The 19,012-nt window shown below is 35.0% G+C and overlaps 1 protein-coding gene across 1 annotated transcript in view; it reads left to right on the top strand.

Annotated features, from left to right (window-relative positions):
- The first annotated feature begins 6,701 nt into the window (after positions 1-6,701).
- The window catches only part of LOC106882895 (uncharacterized), a 36,886-nt gene continuing 24,575 nt past the window's right edge, over positions 6,702-19,012 (top strand). Inside the window, exon 1 of the mRNA XM_089351981.1 lies at positions 6,702-6,940. Within this exon, the coding sequence (XP_089208107.1) occupies positions 6,895-6,940 (46 nt within the window). The 5' untranslated portion in view covers positions 6,702-6,894. The remainder of the gene's footprint in view (positions 6,941-19,012) is intronic.

Raw genomic sequence — 19,012 nt, 5'->3', positions numbered from 1 at the left:
TATAAATTATTGCCAGGAAAAAAATACATATAAAGGAAGACAAAAAATACATTTAAAGGAAATACAAGAAATATTACATAACATTTTGAAGTAGGAGATAAAGTTCATTTTAAAAATTACAAAAACGGTAAAAAAAGGTTGGGAGGATGGCTGTGTAATGAAAAGATTAGGTAACATAATGTATTAGGTGGTCAAGAAAGTTCTTGCGGAATTTTAAATTTTGGTTTTAAATAATGTATTTTCAAATTAATTTTCATTAAATTGCTTCTGAATTAGACATAACATATACGACAATTTCCAACCACTTGAAAGAGATTAGAAAAACAAAAATACTTGAGAAATGGGTGCCGCATGAATTGAATGACAAACAAAAAAGACGCTGTTTTAAATTGTTGTCTTCCTTTCAACAAGAACGACCTGTTTCTCGACCGGATTGTGACTTGCGATGAAAAGTGGATTCTTTACGACAACCGGCGACGCTCAGCTCAGTGGTTGGACGCTGACGGAGCTCCATGGCACTTCCTGAAGCCAAAGTTGCACCAAAAGAAGGTCATGGTGACTGTTTGGTGACCTGCAGCCAGTCTCATCCATCACAGCTTTTTGGATCCAGGCGAAACCATTTTGGCGGAGAAGTACTATCAGCAAATGGATGAAATGCATAAGAAACTCCGACAACAACAGCCAGCATTGGTCAATAGAAAAGGACCAATTCTTCTCCACAACAACGCTCAGCCACACGTCGCACAACTGATCCTGCAGAAATTGAACAAATTGGGCTACGAAATTCTGCCTCATCCGCCATACTTACCTTACCTACTGACTACCACTTTTTCAAGCATCTCGACAACTTCCTGCATGAGAAATGCTTCATAAACCAAGACGATGCCAAACATGCCTTCAACGACTTCATCACCATCAGAACGCAGGATTTTTATGCTACTGACATAAATAAACTTGTTTCACATTGGCAAAAGTGTGTTGATTCTGATGGTGTTTATTTCGATTAATAAAGTTTTGTTTGAGCTGAGATATGGGCATCTGAATTTAAAGGTTAAAAACTGCAAGAACTTTCTTGACAATCTAATATTTAATTAAAGGACAATATTTGGAACATAAGAGACACCTTAAACAGTCAAAGATGAGACATACAGAAGGACGAAGGGTAATACTAATGGAAGTCTTCTATGATATGTTTGAAGTGCCGACACTGAGAGATATTGAACCCTATAGAACTAGCTTCAGAAAACGAAAACACTGAATGTCTGGAAGTAATACCTGAGCGAAAAAGATATTAAATTTTCAAAGAAAAAAAAAAAAAACAAGCGCGCTTAGTACAGTGAAAAGAAAAAGTGCTATGTGCAATGGACAATACTACCCTTAAAAGTCAGGTAACAGTTAAGATACGACAGCTAAAAAAAAAAGAGGGAAAAGTGTTAGAAAGACAAAAAATAAAATAAATTCCAGTTTCTTACAATAGTCAAAATCTCAAAAGGGGAGATGTGATGAGAGTTATGACGCCCTCTTGTGAGAGATAGACTGGTCCAAGTAAAGTATAAATAGTAACGATCCGAATGAGTTCAAAAAGTTCAGAGTTTGGAGTCGAGTGAAGTTCGTGTTAGTTTGCAGTGAAGTCAGAAGGTGTCAGTTGGTCAGTTCACAAGGAATATTGATTGTTGGTTCATAAAGAGATTTGTTAGTTTGTTACATTGTTTTTACACTTGTCTAGTTATCTTATTTATTGTTTGTAACAAGCTATGTTGCAACATCAGGCAACAAGGATTTTGAAGCTCAAGTATGTTATTTAACAATTTGTTTGTGATACAACTTGTTAAATAATGGAAGACCCATTAGCTTCCAAAGCACAGTTGCAAAAGCAACAACAAGAGGAGCAACAGGAGTTTCAGAAGCAACTATTACAACAACAACTACAACAACAATTATTGGAGCTATATTCAAAGAAGTCCAAAGATGAGGTAAGTTCGTTTTTGCCAGATGGTATTTCAAACTTGATTAATGAATGCATGCATCATATTACTGAAGGTGGGAGAAGATTTTTAAGCAAGATTGCACATCATGGTCGGATGAACAAAAAGTGAGATTGTTATAGCGAAAATTAGCTCCGATAGAGCATGAATGCTACTGTGATTTCGTATTGCCTAAAAAACCCAATGAAATTTGTTTTAAAGAAACAATAGAATTACTGTCTAACAAATTTAGTGATAAAACTTATTTATTTAACACTCGAATGGAATGTTAGAATATAACGAAAAAAGAGAATGATGATTTTATCACACATGTACGAACAGTCAACAAAATGTGTGAAGCAGAAATCGAACAAACATATTGTTGCGATGGGAGTTTTAATGCTAAAGGGCTAAGGTTCCAACTACTATTGTCATTGCCCTTGAGAGGCTGGCAATAGCAGAGATATTGATAAGAACTGAAGCTAAGGTTACTATAGTTACTAATAGAATTTAGCTACCAACAGAAATATTTCGGGTTGACAGTTTATGTATAATACTTTTTGTTCTAGCTGTGGACCCCCTTCAGCCATGTTAAGGAAATACAAAAGCTACATGATAGGAGCTGTGGATAAAAAGAAGATTAATTTCACCCATACCTTTTATTGTTGATGCACTTAAGTAGTACTTGAGTAATATTTATGACACTAAAAGTAATCAGAACTGGTTTCAGCATTCTCACTGGACATACGAATAGAGTTTGGGTTAGAGAAGTGTTCACATTTGGTAGTCAAAAGAGGAAAGATGGTTAGCTAGGCATGAAACAAGGGCACCAGTGATCTGAATATCAATGTTGCAAATACTTTTGAATCAATGAGAATACTACATATGTTGATGCTGTTAGTAAGGACAGAGCGACAAAAGAATAGTTCAGTAGGCTTTGGAAAGTATGGAGCATGGGGCTGTTTGTATTCAATAAGACTATATCCCATAATGTTTTTCACTGTCCCAGTGCTAGGATTAATATTCGAAATCTTAGACTAGACACTTGAATAAATTCACAACTTGGACATCAAGACTATGAAGATACTAACAATAGCTAGTAACTCCCACAACAAAAGTGACATTGTCTGGATCTATATTAAATGGAAGGATGGAGATAAAGGTCTAAGATCAGTCCACACAGACTTTGAGTGCCACATTGTATCACTCGGACAACACATACAGAACAGTGAAGAGAGAAATGAGTAAATGAGTAAATGAGTAAATGAGAAATGAGTAAATGCATATTCAACAGTGAAGGTAATAACATGAGATTAAATGAAGAACTCCTGAAGAAATACTCCAAGTTTACAGCTTCACCATGTAAACCAAAGGTCATTGGACAGACCTACTTAGACAGAAACTTAGAAGAGAAATATTCATCATACCAGCAGAAAATTATGTCTGGGTATATGTATTCCACCTTCTAGAGAATGCCAACAACATTAGCAAGAATAGTAGCCTCTATTGGACCTGTAATTAGTACATCACATCTTGCCTATAAGTCCAAATTTTCACCAGGCTAAACATTTTCATTTGTTCTTATCATCATAAGCATATGTATAAACATCAGATTGACAAAGAAACTTAGTAATGCTTGGATTATTTAAAAAAGAATAACACAAGCTGATCAGCATTCTCCAGATATACTTGGTTAGAGGAACCATAAAAGTTTGTAAAACATTTCAGGAATTCTACTTTTGAGGTTTCTGGGTAAATATATGCAGGCAATCACATATATGTATGGAATATATATGTATGTGCACACATAAAAAGAGATGAAACTCACATTTGCATTCTATTGTAGTATGTACACTGATGACTGCAAGTTTATCCACATACACACATGCATACACATATTTGCATACACCAACCAATTCAGGTAATGACAAACATTAAGAGCTGTCTTGATTTAAACAAAAGAGCTTTGTCATCTTGTTAATGACTGGTTTGAATTCTGCAAAGGGAAAAAGTAAAAAAAAATCCTCAAATAAGCATCCATCCATCCATCCATCCATCCATCCATCCAAGCTTCTTTCAATTTTTGTTACTAAATTTACTCACAAGGCTTTAGTCAGCCTGGGGTTGTAACAGAAGCCATTTGCCCAAGGTGCTGCACAGAGAGACTAAACCCATGCATACATACATGTATGTATGCATGGATTTACATAAGCACACATATGCGCATGCTCACACCACACATGGAAATGTTGAAACAGTATGACCCAAAATATTTTGTGGTAGAGTAGTTACATGTTAATAGTATAGTTAATAAATATAGGAACGCTTGATGTTCATGTTTTGAGAGGCAGCCTCAACTGGCATGTGTTGGCTGCTGCGCTGCCTAGTTCTCATGGTTAGTATATTGTAAGGAAACCACTGACTCAACTACTATTCCTCACCACTCCCAATCATTGGTCTACTTTTTTTCAGTCACTTGCAGTAGGAGAATAGTTAAGTTCAAGTCTCACATTAGCAGTTAAGTATACAAAATACTGAATTACAGAATTGGGTGAGGTGTCAGTTGTATGGGAAAGTAATCTAAGTCTTGTATAACTATAATTAACCATAAAAGATGTGAATGGTTAATGTGAAGGTTGTTTCAGTAAAATAATGTAAGAATTGCATAATGACTATGGTTACACCTAGGTTTGGGAAAGTAATTTAAGAAATTACGTAATGTCTATACTTAATCTGGAAAGATTTATTTAGTATTAACTGGGTTAATATTTCTAAAAATTATCTCAAGTATTAATATAAACCAAGGTTTAAAAGAACTTTTGTTAATAAAAATTTAACAGAAGAAAATATAATTTTTTGGAAAGGGTATAGTTAGATAAACCAATGTTTCTATTTGTCTGGTAGTTATTTAACAATGATGAATGATGAAGGCTAAAGTCCTCAGTGGTGAAAATTGAACTGAAAATGTAAAGAGTAAAACCAACATTGGTGAAGCTTCAGCTTAAATATAAAAGGATGAACTTAAAAATTAAAAGGCATTTTTGGTTAGTTCGCCATCCATCACATATGAAGATGAATAATTTCATATCGTTTTCTTTTCCTTGTATGTGTGTGTGTAATACATACCTAAATGTATGTTTGCCTATAAAAGTGTAATTATTTGGAAATAAAATAATTCTGAGCTTCCACCAGCATGGTAAATGATAGATTGGTCAAGTGAGTAATAGAGTCTCGATGTATTCGCTCTTCCTGCTAGATACAGCAGTTGCTGTAACTGCCACAACTCACACCCAACTTAAAAATGACAGGATGGGCATAGTTGGGGTACCTTTGAACATGGGTCTGCTTTATTGGAGTTGAATAGTGACTAAACACCAACATATTCATATACTCACATACAAGGGGACAAAGAAAATGATTAAAATATTTTATTCTTGATTGGTTTTCACGGTTACTGAATCACAAGTTTGAAGATGATAAAGTAATCTCGATCAAAGTTCTCTAGAAAATAAATGTTATTATATACTTTCAACAGGCAGCATAAAATTTAAAATCGATGATTAAAAGACTTCAAAATCTAAACATTACTAACATAACAACCAAGTAACCTTCTCCATGTTGGTTAGGTGTTGCTGTCTCATTATGTAACTTCATACAAAAGTGGTCTTTACCACAAAGCTGAGGGAGCAAAAACAGCCAAAGTTGAATGTAAAACATGTGAATCATAAGCATTTATAAGAAATTGAAACTCTGCACATGTTTCCACTTCATTGAGCATCACCAGCAAAGTGAAGCGCCATCTTGTTACTTTGAAGGAGGTGGTAAGCGCTTTGTTAAGTTGCATTCAGATACAGAGATATATATTTTCAACATAAAAATGTTGAGTTGTTTACAAAATAAACAATTTGCAGATGAAATCTGCTTGCTAAAAATGTCACTAATAGTAGTGGTTCTTTACTACTACTACTACTACTACTACTTTTTTTAACACTGTACTGCTGCAATTAAAAATATTACTACTAACTATAACTTTCTTTTGTAGTGATAGGGTGTGATTCAGGTAAGAATTGGTTGCCGTTTCCGACAGGTACACAGAATTATTGTAGCATCTGACGACATGCTGGTGGTATTTAGTTTCGTTTTTTGCGTTCTGAGTTCAAATCTCACCAATGCCTCGTTGACTTTTATATTCAGTAGACGATAGAAAATAAATAACAAGTACTAGGTTGATTTATTGTTCCTATAAAAAGTACGAGGAATGTGAATGGAATTATAATAGAAACAAGCTATATAGTGCTGCGCTTATCAACCTTTGTCTAGTAGTTTATGAATTGTAAATTGTTTATGGATAAGTTACACAGTCATATAAAAGCATAGGAACCACAACATAATATTTATTGTAAACAAAAAACTCATGGATATTTCAAGTATCAAACAGAAAAGCGCGATGCAGTAGAATATATTTTTGAAAAATGGGTCGCGAAAGATTATTGAATTTGCCAAAACGGGTGGGAACCGCTGAGAGAAAGAGAAATAAAGAAGGAGAATGGGAGAAAGAGAGAGAGTTTCTCTCTGATGCGTGGAAACGAAGAGACAGGAAATAGGTGCATTTGGCTGGAGAGAATTGTGGCTTCTGATTGATGAAAATCTGCTGACGTCATAGAGTTAATTTGAGGCACGGTAGGATTGGCAGACTATTTATCAATGAGTCGAAACAGTTATCTCAGTTGACTGAAGTGACTTCGGTGGAACTTAATTGAAAAGGCACTCAAGTAACTATTCGTTTGTTAGTAAATACCAAAAATTAGTTTTTAGCTTTCGTATAAACACATCAAAAGAAAATAAAACACTTCAATAATATATTGTTTTATCCTCATTATACAAAGCGTTAAGTAGCTATTTTTTTTCTTCTACTTGGATTCACGCAACGATGGAATTAAGACTAGGTCATATAATCTTTGTGGCTCTTCTGGTCCGTAAGTATTTTGATAATTCATTCCATTACAGTGTTATTAAAGATGTTTGCCCGTATTTATAAATACAGGTACATACTCTCATCTCTCTACCTATTTAGATTTTCTCACAAGAAATACTTGTTTACTCTTTCTCTGTCTCTCTCTCCTTTCTCTGTCTCTCTCTCCTTTTCTCTGTCTCTCTCTCCTTTTCTCTGTCTCAAATATTTCATATTAATGTTTTTTATAACAGGTTTCTTGCATCATCGTTATTCCGAGGTCTGAATAATAAGACTCTGCTTCTAATGTAAAATATTATCTAAATTCTACTTTTTTTGTTTTGAATATTTTTTTTCACGCTTGTAAACTCAAATGTTTATTTCCCTCATACATAGTGTGGTAGAATCAAAATTGTCTTCATAAAAGTCCCTTTCTGTAATTCTTTGTTTTCTTTTCTCTTTTATGTAGTTCTTTTTTTCTTTTCTAATTGTCTACACTTGTAAGTACCACTAATTGACTGATTTCAGGTTAACCGAAAGAGCTATACTAAAAGGTGTAACCGTAGCTATTCCGTCCTTGGTGCTAATGTAGTTAGAGTATTTAGGGAACGCATTACTTTTTTTCTCTCCTCAAAACTAGTTGTAATTTGAGGTTAACGGGAACTGCTATTTCAAGCATGCCTGTCGACCACGTTGTTTCCAGTTATATATGTCATTTTTATTATTGAATTTACATAATTTTGTAATGAAAACGCTAGAGTTAACTTAAAAATTTAAAGCAAAAGAAAATGAAGTTTTAAGGCTTTAGTAAAGTTTACTATTGATAAGGGACATTTTTTTTTTTCATTCACGTGAATCAATGGAAAACTGTCGGTATGACAAAATTTTGCTATCGAATCTCGATCTCAGCCAAACACCGAATCTTAATCCTTCGAAAATACGTGCGTATAGATTATCCTCCTCTGAAAGAAAGAAAGAAAAAGTGTCGGTTGAAATAAAGATTTATCATTGGAAAATTCTCATAAGTTCAAGTTTGGTATTACTGCATTTTCGCTCGTCCATTCTTTTCCTTCTGCTCTTATCTTAATCTTTAGACTGATTAAAATTGAACTTCGGCGTCGGAAAAAAAAGTTACAGCTTAAAAATAAATTTTAGTAAAAATCGTTATTTGAAACAAGAGCATTTTTTTTTTTTTTCATTTAATTAATAGCTTTTTTTTTCCTTGAAAGAAACTTTACGTATTAGGTAATTTTTAAAAAGATATTTTATGGTGAATAAAATTTTATTGGTGAATTTTTCATAGAAAAATATCCTCCACTTATTAGTAAAACGGTATGAAATGAATTTTTTATTTAGGCAGCAAGTTTTCGAAGCTTTTTCGTCTGGAAATCTCAAAATTATAGTGTGAAAATATATTTAATAAACAAATTAATAAAGAAGTTACATTCCATTTACGCGAAAGAAATTATACAACTTCTGATAGATGAGGTTGAATTAAGTTTCGAACCTCGGAGGAAGCCCTCTAGATTTTTTTTTCCATTAATGTTTGTGTTAAAGGTTTCAGCGCCATACAACTTCCATCTTAATTGTTTAGTACATCTAAAAGTGTACTAAACTAAGTGTCTGAGCGCGGTATCTTTGATAGTGAGTTTTGACGGACACAAATAAACCACGAACTCTTGCTTTGGCCTACTTGAAATCTTACATATTTTTCTATGTATTTATGTGTGTGTAAGGGGTGGGGGTAACAAGGCCATGCCTCTTTACAACTTAATCGCCTCGTTTATTAATTAAAGCATAATTTTTGTTAGAAATTTGTAGATTAAAATGTTAAGGAAGAAAAAATATTTATAAACAAAATAAATCGATTAGCATTTAAATATTGCACAACGTAATGTCATATATGAGGAATGGGACACTGCAGATTATTATGCAGAAATACTTTTCTTCGATCTCTATATAGTAGACTACTTTATTACTGCTTTGACTTGTAGAATAAACTAAACTCCAACTAGAAATTTATTTTTCCGTATATTTGTATTTCGTATTGGTATAACCAGGTTGTGATAGATCGTTTTCAGTGTTGTGCAGCGACCATGAATATATTATTGAATGTTTGAAAAGGCATAAACTTTTCTGGGTGTAATAAAAAATGAAAACTTTTGATATAATTTTCATTGTATTTCCTTGAAATTTCATTTCATAAAAATGCATTAAAATGTGAGGAAAATGATCAGGGACACTACATACTAGTTATGTAAAACAAAAACTAACTTTTGTTTTGGTAAACCTTATTAGGCACTTTTTCGTTATGTGTCTATAAAATGACTGATGAGAAAGTGAAAAAATAAATGATAATCAGTAAAAAATACAATAATTTTTTTCTAAATTATTTAAGATAGGGTTGAACATTACAAACCCATAACATCTATGCATTGTGGCAAAAGTTAACTGATATGAGCTGATTGAAAGGAAATGTTCGCATGATAATTGGATGTGGATTATTGAATTTCTTGTATTGATGGAATTAATTCATAATTTAATCAAAATATAATTTGTACTACTTCTTGAATTCTAACAAACACTGAGAATTAAACGGAAATAAGATACTTTTCGGTTTGAATTTGTGGATAAGAAACGATTATCAGTTTTTTTCTTTTCACTTTCAAAAGTCTTTTTGATGTTCATGTTGACCAGTTTAAATATACTCACAACGTAAGAATACTCCTTATAATAGAATTTATGCATATCTATCAAAATATGTAACCGAAACTTTTCTGGCTCTTCCACTTATCACTTAGTACCCCCTCTCTAAACACCTCATACCTCACACTGCTTTCTGAAGTAGAAATAGCACCCAAATCTCCCTCAATTCATACCACATCGTAAATAAATACTCTAAATAAACATTTTCATGGCTAGAATGCATTTCATCATAGTTCTGTTCTATGAACGCTGATCTGGAGCTAAACTAGTACTTTGAGCCAGCGAGGGAAAGCTATATTTACGGGTTTTTACGGCCATTTGTTCTGAAAGACCAGTGGTTCTCAACCTAGAAATTGTATGAAAAAATTAAAATATTTTGTGTATTGTAGAATTATAACCAAGTTATTGCACGTAAATCTTAACAAAATTTTATATGGGTCCCCAAGGGTCATATGGGCCCCAGTTGAGAACCATTGTGATAGACATGATAGCTTAATTTCTCTCGAATCGTATATCATTTTAAATAAGGCAAGAACACACCAGACTATATAATCATAATCTCTCTCTTGTATATGAGAAAGGGAGGCTTGCTTAGGACCAGCTTCCGTAAGCTCTGCTGCAAATTGCTGGTAGAATCTCGATGGGCATGGCCTAAGCATGAAAGCAAATAAATTTTCGAAAAAAAAAAAAAGAAAATAATAATTGTGAGCAGATGTGAAAGGGAACAAAGAATTCTTTGTGGGTTTGGGACAATATTAAGGGCAAACATTCTGTACTTATTTGTTGGACAGATCAATGGGACAGAAATTATGTTGGCTTCGTCATTGTTTAACTTTTGATAGATGACTCCGTTCGTTCCTTGTAGCTCATTTGGGGGAACTTAATCTCAACATTGATTTGTTCAGCACATTGGGGCAAGTTTTTCCAGAGTGGAGGCGTCATGATTGTTTTCCGTGTTAAGCTGCGTTCACTTGTGATGGTGATAATTGTGAAATCTTCCGGCGGAACGGTTATTGTGTTTGAACATAGTAACTTCTTTCCCATGGGAATTACCAGTTTCCCCAGCATGTATCACGTTCTTTTCAGCTTTAGAATGATAAGGAAGAGATGATGATCTGCAAATACTCGTTATTGAAATCGTTAACATTCGCCTTTTAGACTAGACTGCGATGGTGAACCTAAACATGCATGGCAGCAATGTCACATGGATTTTTTTTTAAGTGATAATACAATAGACTTTTGAGGAGAAAATCTCCTTGCAATATCAGACTACAAAATAGACTCGTTTACGATTTCACATTCTCTTAGTGATTGCGTGTTTTATCAAATAAGCTATTGTTCATCACTCTCCAATTTTATTTGATGACCTTCACGATAAAGACACCATTGAAAATGAGTTAGCAGTAATATTGTTAAAAAGTTAAGAATGAATACAAAAAAATACAGAAAATTAAATTCAGTGCTTAAATGCATGCAACTTCTGTTTGTCTTGAGACCTGATTCACGCCATCGGTTCAGTTAGCTTTTATTGCACGATATTGTCACCAGGGTTTATTCATTTTATTTTTCTTGTTTCAGTCATTAGACTGCAGCCATGCGGGGGGAGGGGGCACCTTGAATTTTTTTTTTTTTTTAGTCGAATGACTCGACCCCAGTACTTTTTTTTTCTTTAAAGCCTGGTACTTATTTTATTGGTCGCTTTTGCCGAAACACCTGTTATGGAGATATAAACACAGACACACGCGGGGAGACTATATATATATATACATAGGCGCAGGAGTGGCTGTGTGGTAAGTAGCTTGCTAACCAACCACATGGTTCCGGGTTCAGTCCCACTGCGTGGCATCTTGGGAAAGTGTTTTCTACCATAGCCTCGGGCCGACCAAAGCCTTGTGAGTGGATTTGGTAGACGGAAACTGAAAGAAGCCCGTCGTATATATGTATATGTTTGTGTGTCTGTGTTTGTCCCCCTAGCATTGCTTGACAACCGATGCTGGTGTGTTTATGTCCCCGTCACTTAGCGGTTCGGCAAAAGAGACCGATAGAATAAGTATTAGGCTTACAAAGAATAAGTCCCAGGGTCGATTTGCTCGACTAAAGGCGGTGCTCCAGCATGGCCGCAGTCAAATGACTGAAACAAATAAAAGAGTATATATATATAAAGTCTGAAGAAAAGCAACAAAAATTCAATAGGTTATAGCAGTACGTACGTTTCGTACATACTTCATTTATTTATGTAGTGAGAACACCACATGTGGTGTTGTCCAGGCGATGGTACAGTTGCCAAGTACTCGAAAGGATTTGTTGAACGTTTAAGTGATATGTATGGGGGATGTGTTACTTCGTTTAAATTTTGTCTTGGTTCAGTGAAATTGTGCTTTTCGCGGATCTGTCCTTGCCACTGAATGAAGCCTAAACATTAAACTGCAAAGTTAGCAATTAGTTGACGTGGTGTTTGGCTCGATCAAGAGTTTTGAGAATGCTCTAAGTTTTAAGACCGGAATTTGTTTTTTCTTTTTTTATTTTTAAGAAGCTAGCTTTAAGATTCTTGAACAATATGCAACATGGTTCATACGGGATTTTAAGGGGGTCTTTCTAATTTGGCAGACGCCACTTGTTTTCTTAACGAAACACTTTCAAACTTGGGACACTGGTAGAATGTGTCATACGAAAAACATCTTTTACTCTTAGTGTTATTGAGAAAATTTTATCTTTTTAAAGTTATTTCGTGTTAAGATTGTCGTATTTCGGCAATTTCAACCAATCACTGACGTCTATTGAGGTGAAAACAATACTGCTGTGAATTGTCAATAAAACGTTGTGCGGTGTAATGGGAATAAAATTAGTGCTGTTTGTCAACAACTATCGGCGGTACTGTAATGACATCGTTCGTGCATTTGTATTGGTTTTAGGGTTAGGGTTCGGGTTTTAGAGTTAGGGTTATGAGTATTTTTGCCAAATTTGGTGAAAAATTTGTGGCAGTGTAATGAACAGATTTTCACCAAATTTGGCAAAAATATTCATAACCCTACCCTTAAAACCCTAAAGCTAAAACCAGTACAAGCGCACGAACGATGTCATAAATAACAGTATCGCCGATAGTTGTTGTTGACAAACAACGGCACTAATTTTATTCAAGGGAAAAGATCCCATTACACCGCACAACGTTTTGTTGACAATCCATAGCAGTAATTATTTTCACCTCAATAGACGTCAGTGATTGGTTGAAATTACCGAAATATGACAACTTTTAACATGAAATAACTTCGAATATAAAATTTTTTCTCTGTTCTATAAGACAAAATATACAAGTATACGAAGTTTTAAAGTAGAAGACACACTAAATAAAACAAATAAAAAATGGTGCCCGCCAAATCAGAAAGATCCTTTTAAGGCCCTGTCTAAGTAGTTTTCTATAGAAAATTCAAAGAATTGGAGAAAACAACACAAAATAGATTTCACAGATCTGAAATTGTGTTGAATGGTTGGAGTCAAGAGATCTAGTAAATATGTTTGTCGAATTAAAATTTTATTTGAAAACCGAAACTTATTATACTAGAGGTAGTTTTAAAGGAAACTGAACGTGTACGAGTAATCTTGAATAAGCGTAAAGCTTTTGATTGTGGAATTGTATTCTCATAAATCTTGCAAAATGCACTCCTAGCCACTTAATGTGAAACCTTGTACTAAGCACTAAGATCTATTAAAAGAAAGTTGTCTGTGAATAGCAGAAAGGATTAGAAGTCATTATCTGCAAGTCAAAACGAAAGATTATTAAGGCGGCGAGCTGACAAAATTATTGGCACGTGGGACGAAATGCTTAGCAGTATTTCACTCGTCGCTACGTTCTGACTTCAAATTCCACTGAGGTTGACTTTGCCTTCAGTCTTTAGGGAGTCAATAGTACCAGTCACACACTGGGGTCGACCAAATTTCAGACCTTGTCTTTATAGTAGAAAGGATTATTACCTCCGCCCTAGCGAAGGCAGAGATATGGTTTTCAGTCGTGTTTGTTTATCCGTGGACAAGATATCTCATGGACTGCTGGATGGGTTCATATGAAACTTTTAGGGATGTTTGGCCTCGTAACCGGCACGAACTGATTAGATTTTGGAATCGATCCGGTACCGGACAAGGATTCTGGATTATTTTTCCCTTTTTTTTATACTTAATATTTGAGAGTGGTTGGGTTCATTTTTGGTATTCTCGGCTGAGAGCAGTCAAGTTTATTTCAAATATTCTCATTTTAAAAATCATCTCTGGCTAACCGTAGAGAAGACGTTGGTGTTTCCTTGGCGGAGGTTTGCACTATTGAGTGCTCTCATTATTAAGGTGGCGAGCTGGCAGAATCGTTAGCACGCCGGGCGAAATGCTTAATGGTATTTCGTCTGACGCTACGTTCTAAGTTCGGATTCCGCCGAGGTTGACTTTGCCTTTCATTCTTTCAGGGTCAGATGAATACTGGTTCGATGTAATCGACTTGCCTCTCCCCCAAAATTGCTGCTCTTGTGGCAAAATTTGAAGAATTTATTTTACCATTTTAGTGAAAGATTCGTTATCGTGAGATATATATATATATATATATATATATATATAGGTAATCTTCAAGTTTAGGGGGGTAAAAAAGTAAATAAAAATACCCAAGGGAAATAACTGAACGACTTACCAGTATTATCCGTTTTCTTCTACCTGTTTATAAATAAATCACACACTAACGTCAATCAAATCACGTGTGTGATTGATTTATTTATAAACAGAGATGTACGGAGAATACTGGTAAGACGTTCAGTTACTTCCCTTGAATGTTTTTATTTATTTTTTTATCCCCCTAAACTTGAAGATTACCATATATTTATATGTATATATATATATATATATATATATATATATATAGGGCCTTTCTGTGAAGTGTCTTAAACACAGCTTGAAATAATAATTATAAGGAGGGGATCAGGAGTGGTTTAGCCATCCCTATAAAGGGTGCAGTTTTTTTTATAAACATGACAATAAAAAAAAGAAAATGAGAAACTTCATGAAGCTCCATCTAAAATTGATATCACTCCCAGCAATGCTGGAAAACGTATAAGGCAATCCTTATCGTATATCGAATTCTGGTCATTGTGGTTTGTTTAATTTTGTCACTATTCCCCTTTCAAAACACTTAGTCCACTTATTTTCTCTTTCCGCTCACGTTCACCAATCCTTGTTTCTTTTCTTTTTTTTTCGAAGATAGTTGGATAAAAGCTACCACTGACGTTCAATTTCATATATTTATTTTTCTCGCGTGTGCATATATATATATATATATATATGTATATGTATGTGTGTGTGTGTGTGTGTTATTTCTTTACTACCCACAAGGGGCTACACACAGAGGGGACAGACAAACGGATTACGTCGATTATATCAACTCCCAGTGCAGGTTATTTTTTGAGAAGCGTTCCCCACTCGGTGGTGTTTCGGAGCAAGTCGTCCATATTTGTTTCATTTTTCTCTATTATGTGCGTATGTGCATCCGTAGATTTCTAATGAAGTAATAGGCAGTGAAGAGAAGCCGTCATAAGAAAACTTGTTAAAAATAACATGCACACGATATTTTTTTCTCAATAGAAGTAAATTCCAAAGTAAACGTTTCTAGTAGAAAAGTAGAAGAGAACAAGCAAAAATAGGAATATACACGCACAGTTAAATATAGAAACTATAAAGGGTAGACTCGGCGCAGTCACCCTGTCCCTTCCCCAATAATTTTAAAATGTTAGCTTTCCGAAACTTTTTTTTCAATATTGCAAAAACACGAAAATTAATAAACAGAGAAAAAAGTACACAAGTATATTTTACATACCTGTCGTATACGTCGGTTTTGTTTTTTCCCTTTTAAAGGTAGATTAATCCCAACAAAATAACATAAGTTTAGTCACTGTTTCAGTACGTGTTTGTGTTCTTCATTGATCTTATGTGAAATCTTGTATTAGTTAAGAATGTTTGTTTAAAAAAAAAAGTATGTTATGTATATATGTATTTAAAATGTGTATTGCTCAGCAATTTGAGCAAAGAGGTGCTCAAATAGTCTAATAGAGTACCTCTTCCGCCACATGAATTCAATTAAATACGTGGGAAACAACTCGGATGAGGTACTATAAAGTTGCTGATATTTTCGCTTAGCATGCGCCCACATTCCTTCTACATGATTTGTGTGTACACCTGTGGCTTCATCAACAAATGAAACTGAATGGTTTACCGTTAAATGCAGGAACCCTTGCTGCTGCAAATTACGATAACGTGCCCATTCATCTGTGAAAATGATGCTCCCTGGACGGACATGTTGCCGGATAATGGATTCCAAGGAATCCATGAACCGGCTATTATCCGGCCATATAGATAAGAAGCAATTGGTGGGATTGTCCAATTCAACCCCACCCAAGTGCCATCGTAGTGCGCACCCCGCCGATACTTTTGGTGCATAAATTTAGACTCATCGATGGCAACTACGACATCAGGGCCGCCAATCATTAATGGATTATCAATTAGGTGTTGTGCCAGAATATCTCTGCAGAAATTGGCTCAATCCACCACAGTGGACCAACTCGCAATTTTTAGCTCGTGCATAATTTTCTGCAAGGGTTCATCAATGGAACACCAATACTGAAAGAGCAGCAGTATTACTATTTTGGAAAAACGATCCTTTTCTAATGTAAAAGCATTTTCGACACTGTCGAGCAGTGCACTTCCAACTATACTCATCTTGAAGTCACGGAAATTTCACAAACGAACGATTGTGGCCACAGTCACAGACATGAGCTTCTGCTAAAAGTCCATATGATTTCAGCCATTCAATTAGATGGTCCTGGTCACAGCTGATTCCAAACAAATCCAATAGGCGGAATGGAGGACATTGCATGATATTCATCTTGAAACCTTCCAAAGTGGCAACGGAATAAATTTTAGTGTTGTAATTTCCTAAGTGGTAACAAAATAAATTTTAGCGCGATCTCGGGTAGAGAAAAAAATTAAAGTGAAAATTTCGGGGTTTCCAGTTAGACAGTGTAAAGTAGATTTCACCAGTCCTCAGTTAAACGATGATGATGATGATGACGATATATATATATATGGTAGTAAGTAAATGTTTTAAAGATTTTCAAGAAAGTCAGTTTGTAGGAAGAAATGTTTGACTGTCCATCGCATTTGGAAAAGACTGACAGGTATTTGTATGTATGTATTTATTTGTATGTATGTGTGTATTTGTACGTATGTATGTGTGTGTGTGTGTGTGTGTGTATATATAATATATATATATATAGTAGTAAGTAAATGTGTGAAAGATTTTCCCAAAACTATTGAAAAACCTCACGGTTTGTAGGGAATAAAAGTTTGTCAATCGCATTTATGTATGTATCCCTGTATATATGTGAGATAATAGTTTCAGTATTAAAGTGAAACTGTCTGACATTAGAATAGAGGTTATTGTTTCACTTTTGACACGTAGTACTGCAATAGTGGAGATGTAATATTGCACTGGGCTCGCACTAGGCAAGAAGTTAAAAAGTTTTTTCGCCTAAAACACCACCTGGACCCTAAGTAAGGCATGTGTAAAATTTGAATGAAACTGGTTGTGTAGTTCTCGAGTTTTAGGGACTCACACACTCACAGACACACATTCTCATCTTTATATATGTAGACTGATTAAGAAGCTTTCTTTGCAACCATGTAGTTTTGGGTTCAGTCTCACTATATGGTATCTTGTGCAAGCGTCTTCTACTGTAACCCTGGGGCGTCCAATACGCTGTGAGTGAATTTAGAAGACGGAAACTGTGTGGTAGCTCTTGTGCGTGTGTATTATGTATAAGTGTTGGTCCCTAGCCTACCGATTGACAACAGGTTTTTGTTTATGTTCCTGTAACCTGCCGACAGAATAAATAAGCCAGGCTTAAAAATGAGTACTGGGGTTGATTTGTTTGACAGTACCTTAACATGGGTACAGTTCAATGATTGAAACCACCGATTACAAATTGCACTTCCATATCAATATTTTACAGTTAGATGTATAATTATTTAAAAATGTTACGTGTATAAATAAACTTTCAGAAAATTTCAAATCTTTCTTTTATATGGTTGGTTATTGTATTTGTATAAAAGAGTGTCTTCAATTATATACCATAGTTATCTCGGTACAACACTTAAAATATTTGTAGATAAGTTAGATTTCTATGAAATTGTAAAATTAAGGATTTTTTTTCTTTCAGCATAACTGTACCTTAGTTGTTCTTCAGTTGTAATATGTCCCTGGTGCCTTAAGGTTCTCCATAGTTATTCAGAAATAGCTGCTAGATTTCCTCAGCTCACGTCTTAAACATGCACATTGACTTGTTGACATATATGGAAGTAGATTTCCTCAGCTCACGTCTTAAACATGCACATTGACTTGTTGACATATATGGAAGTAGATGACTGGATGGTCACAACAAAAGCATCATTATTCATAAGTCTTAGGGCATACTTAGCTGTAAACAATGATGATGATACAAGCTTGAGTTAAAGGAAGCAGTTCATTGAAACCAGTTTCAACCACTAACACACCGATAGGCATTCATGCATGTATGCAATGGCTGGCAAAAGTGAGTATGTGGAAGGGGTACTTTTAAGAATGGAATGAAAACAGATGTGTGGCTATGGCATGGATATTTTACAGAGAGAAAAGGTTGGAAGAAATAATGGTTTCAAATTCTGGCACAAGGCCAGCAATTTCCGGGAAGGGCATATGTCTATTACATCGACCTCAGTGTTCAACTGGTTATTTTATTGACTCCGAAAGGATGAAAGGCAAAGTCACCCTTAGCGGAATTTGAACTCGTGATGTAAAACTGGACGAAATGGCATTAAGCATTTTGCTCGGTACGCTAACAATACTACCAGCTTGCTACCCAGATAATAGTAGCAGTAATCTTGTCTGCTAAAGGCACAAGGTTTGAAATTTCTTTTGGGTGGGTGGGGAGGACTAGTCGATTACATCAACCCCCAGTGTTTCACTAGTACTTTATTGACCCTCAAAGGAAAATGTGAAGAGCTGGATCTGGCCAATTTGAACATGAAACTGGTGGAATATTTGAGCTGGATATGGCTAGTTTAAATGCTAAAGGGTTAATAAAGATAGGTTTTAAACTTGCCCAACACCAGAGCTATTTAGATGCATACTCTGAAGCTTGTTGGAACTGTTCCTATTATTGGGGCAAGAGTTGACTGAACTCATTGTCTCAGTCTGACACAAGTACTTGGCCCTTGAGGGTATTTAGTGGAATCTTTTGTTAAAAGCATTAGTACCAGGTCTCTAATCTGATAATTATCCCTAATCTTGAAAGGTTTTGAAGTAGGTTGTGACTGTTGTCCTTCTTCCTCT

Source organism: Octopus bimaculoides, chromosome 5 (genome assembly GCF_046866305.1).
Source record: "Octopus bimaculoides isolate indiv1 chromosome 5, ASM4686630v1, whole genome shotgun sequence".
Lineage (NCBI taxonomy): Eukaryota > Metazoa > Mollusca > Cephalopoda > Octopoda > Octopodidae > Octopus > Octopus bimaculoides.
The sequence above is the reverse complement of the archived record's forward strand: the minus strand, read 5'-3'. Positions and strand labels throughout refer to the sequence as shown.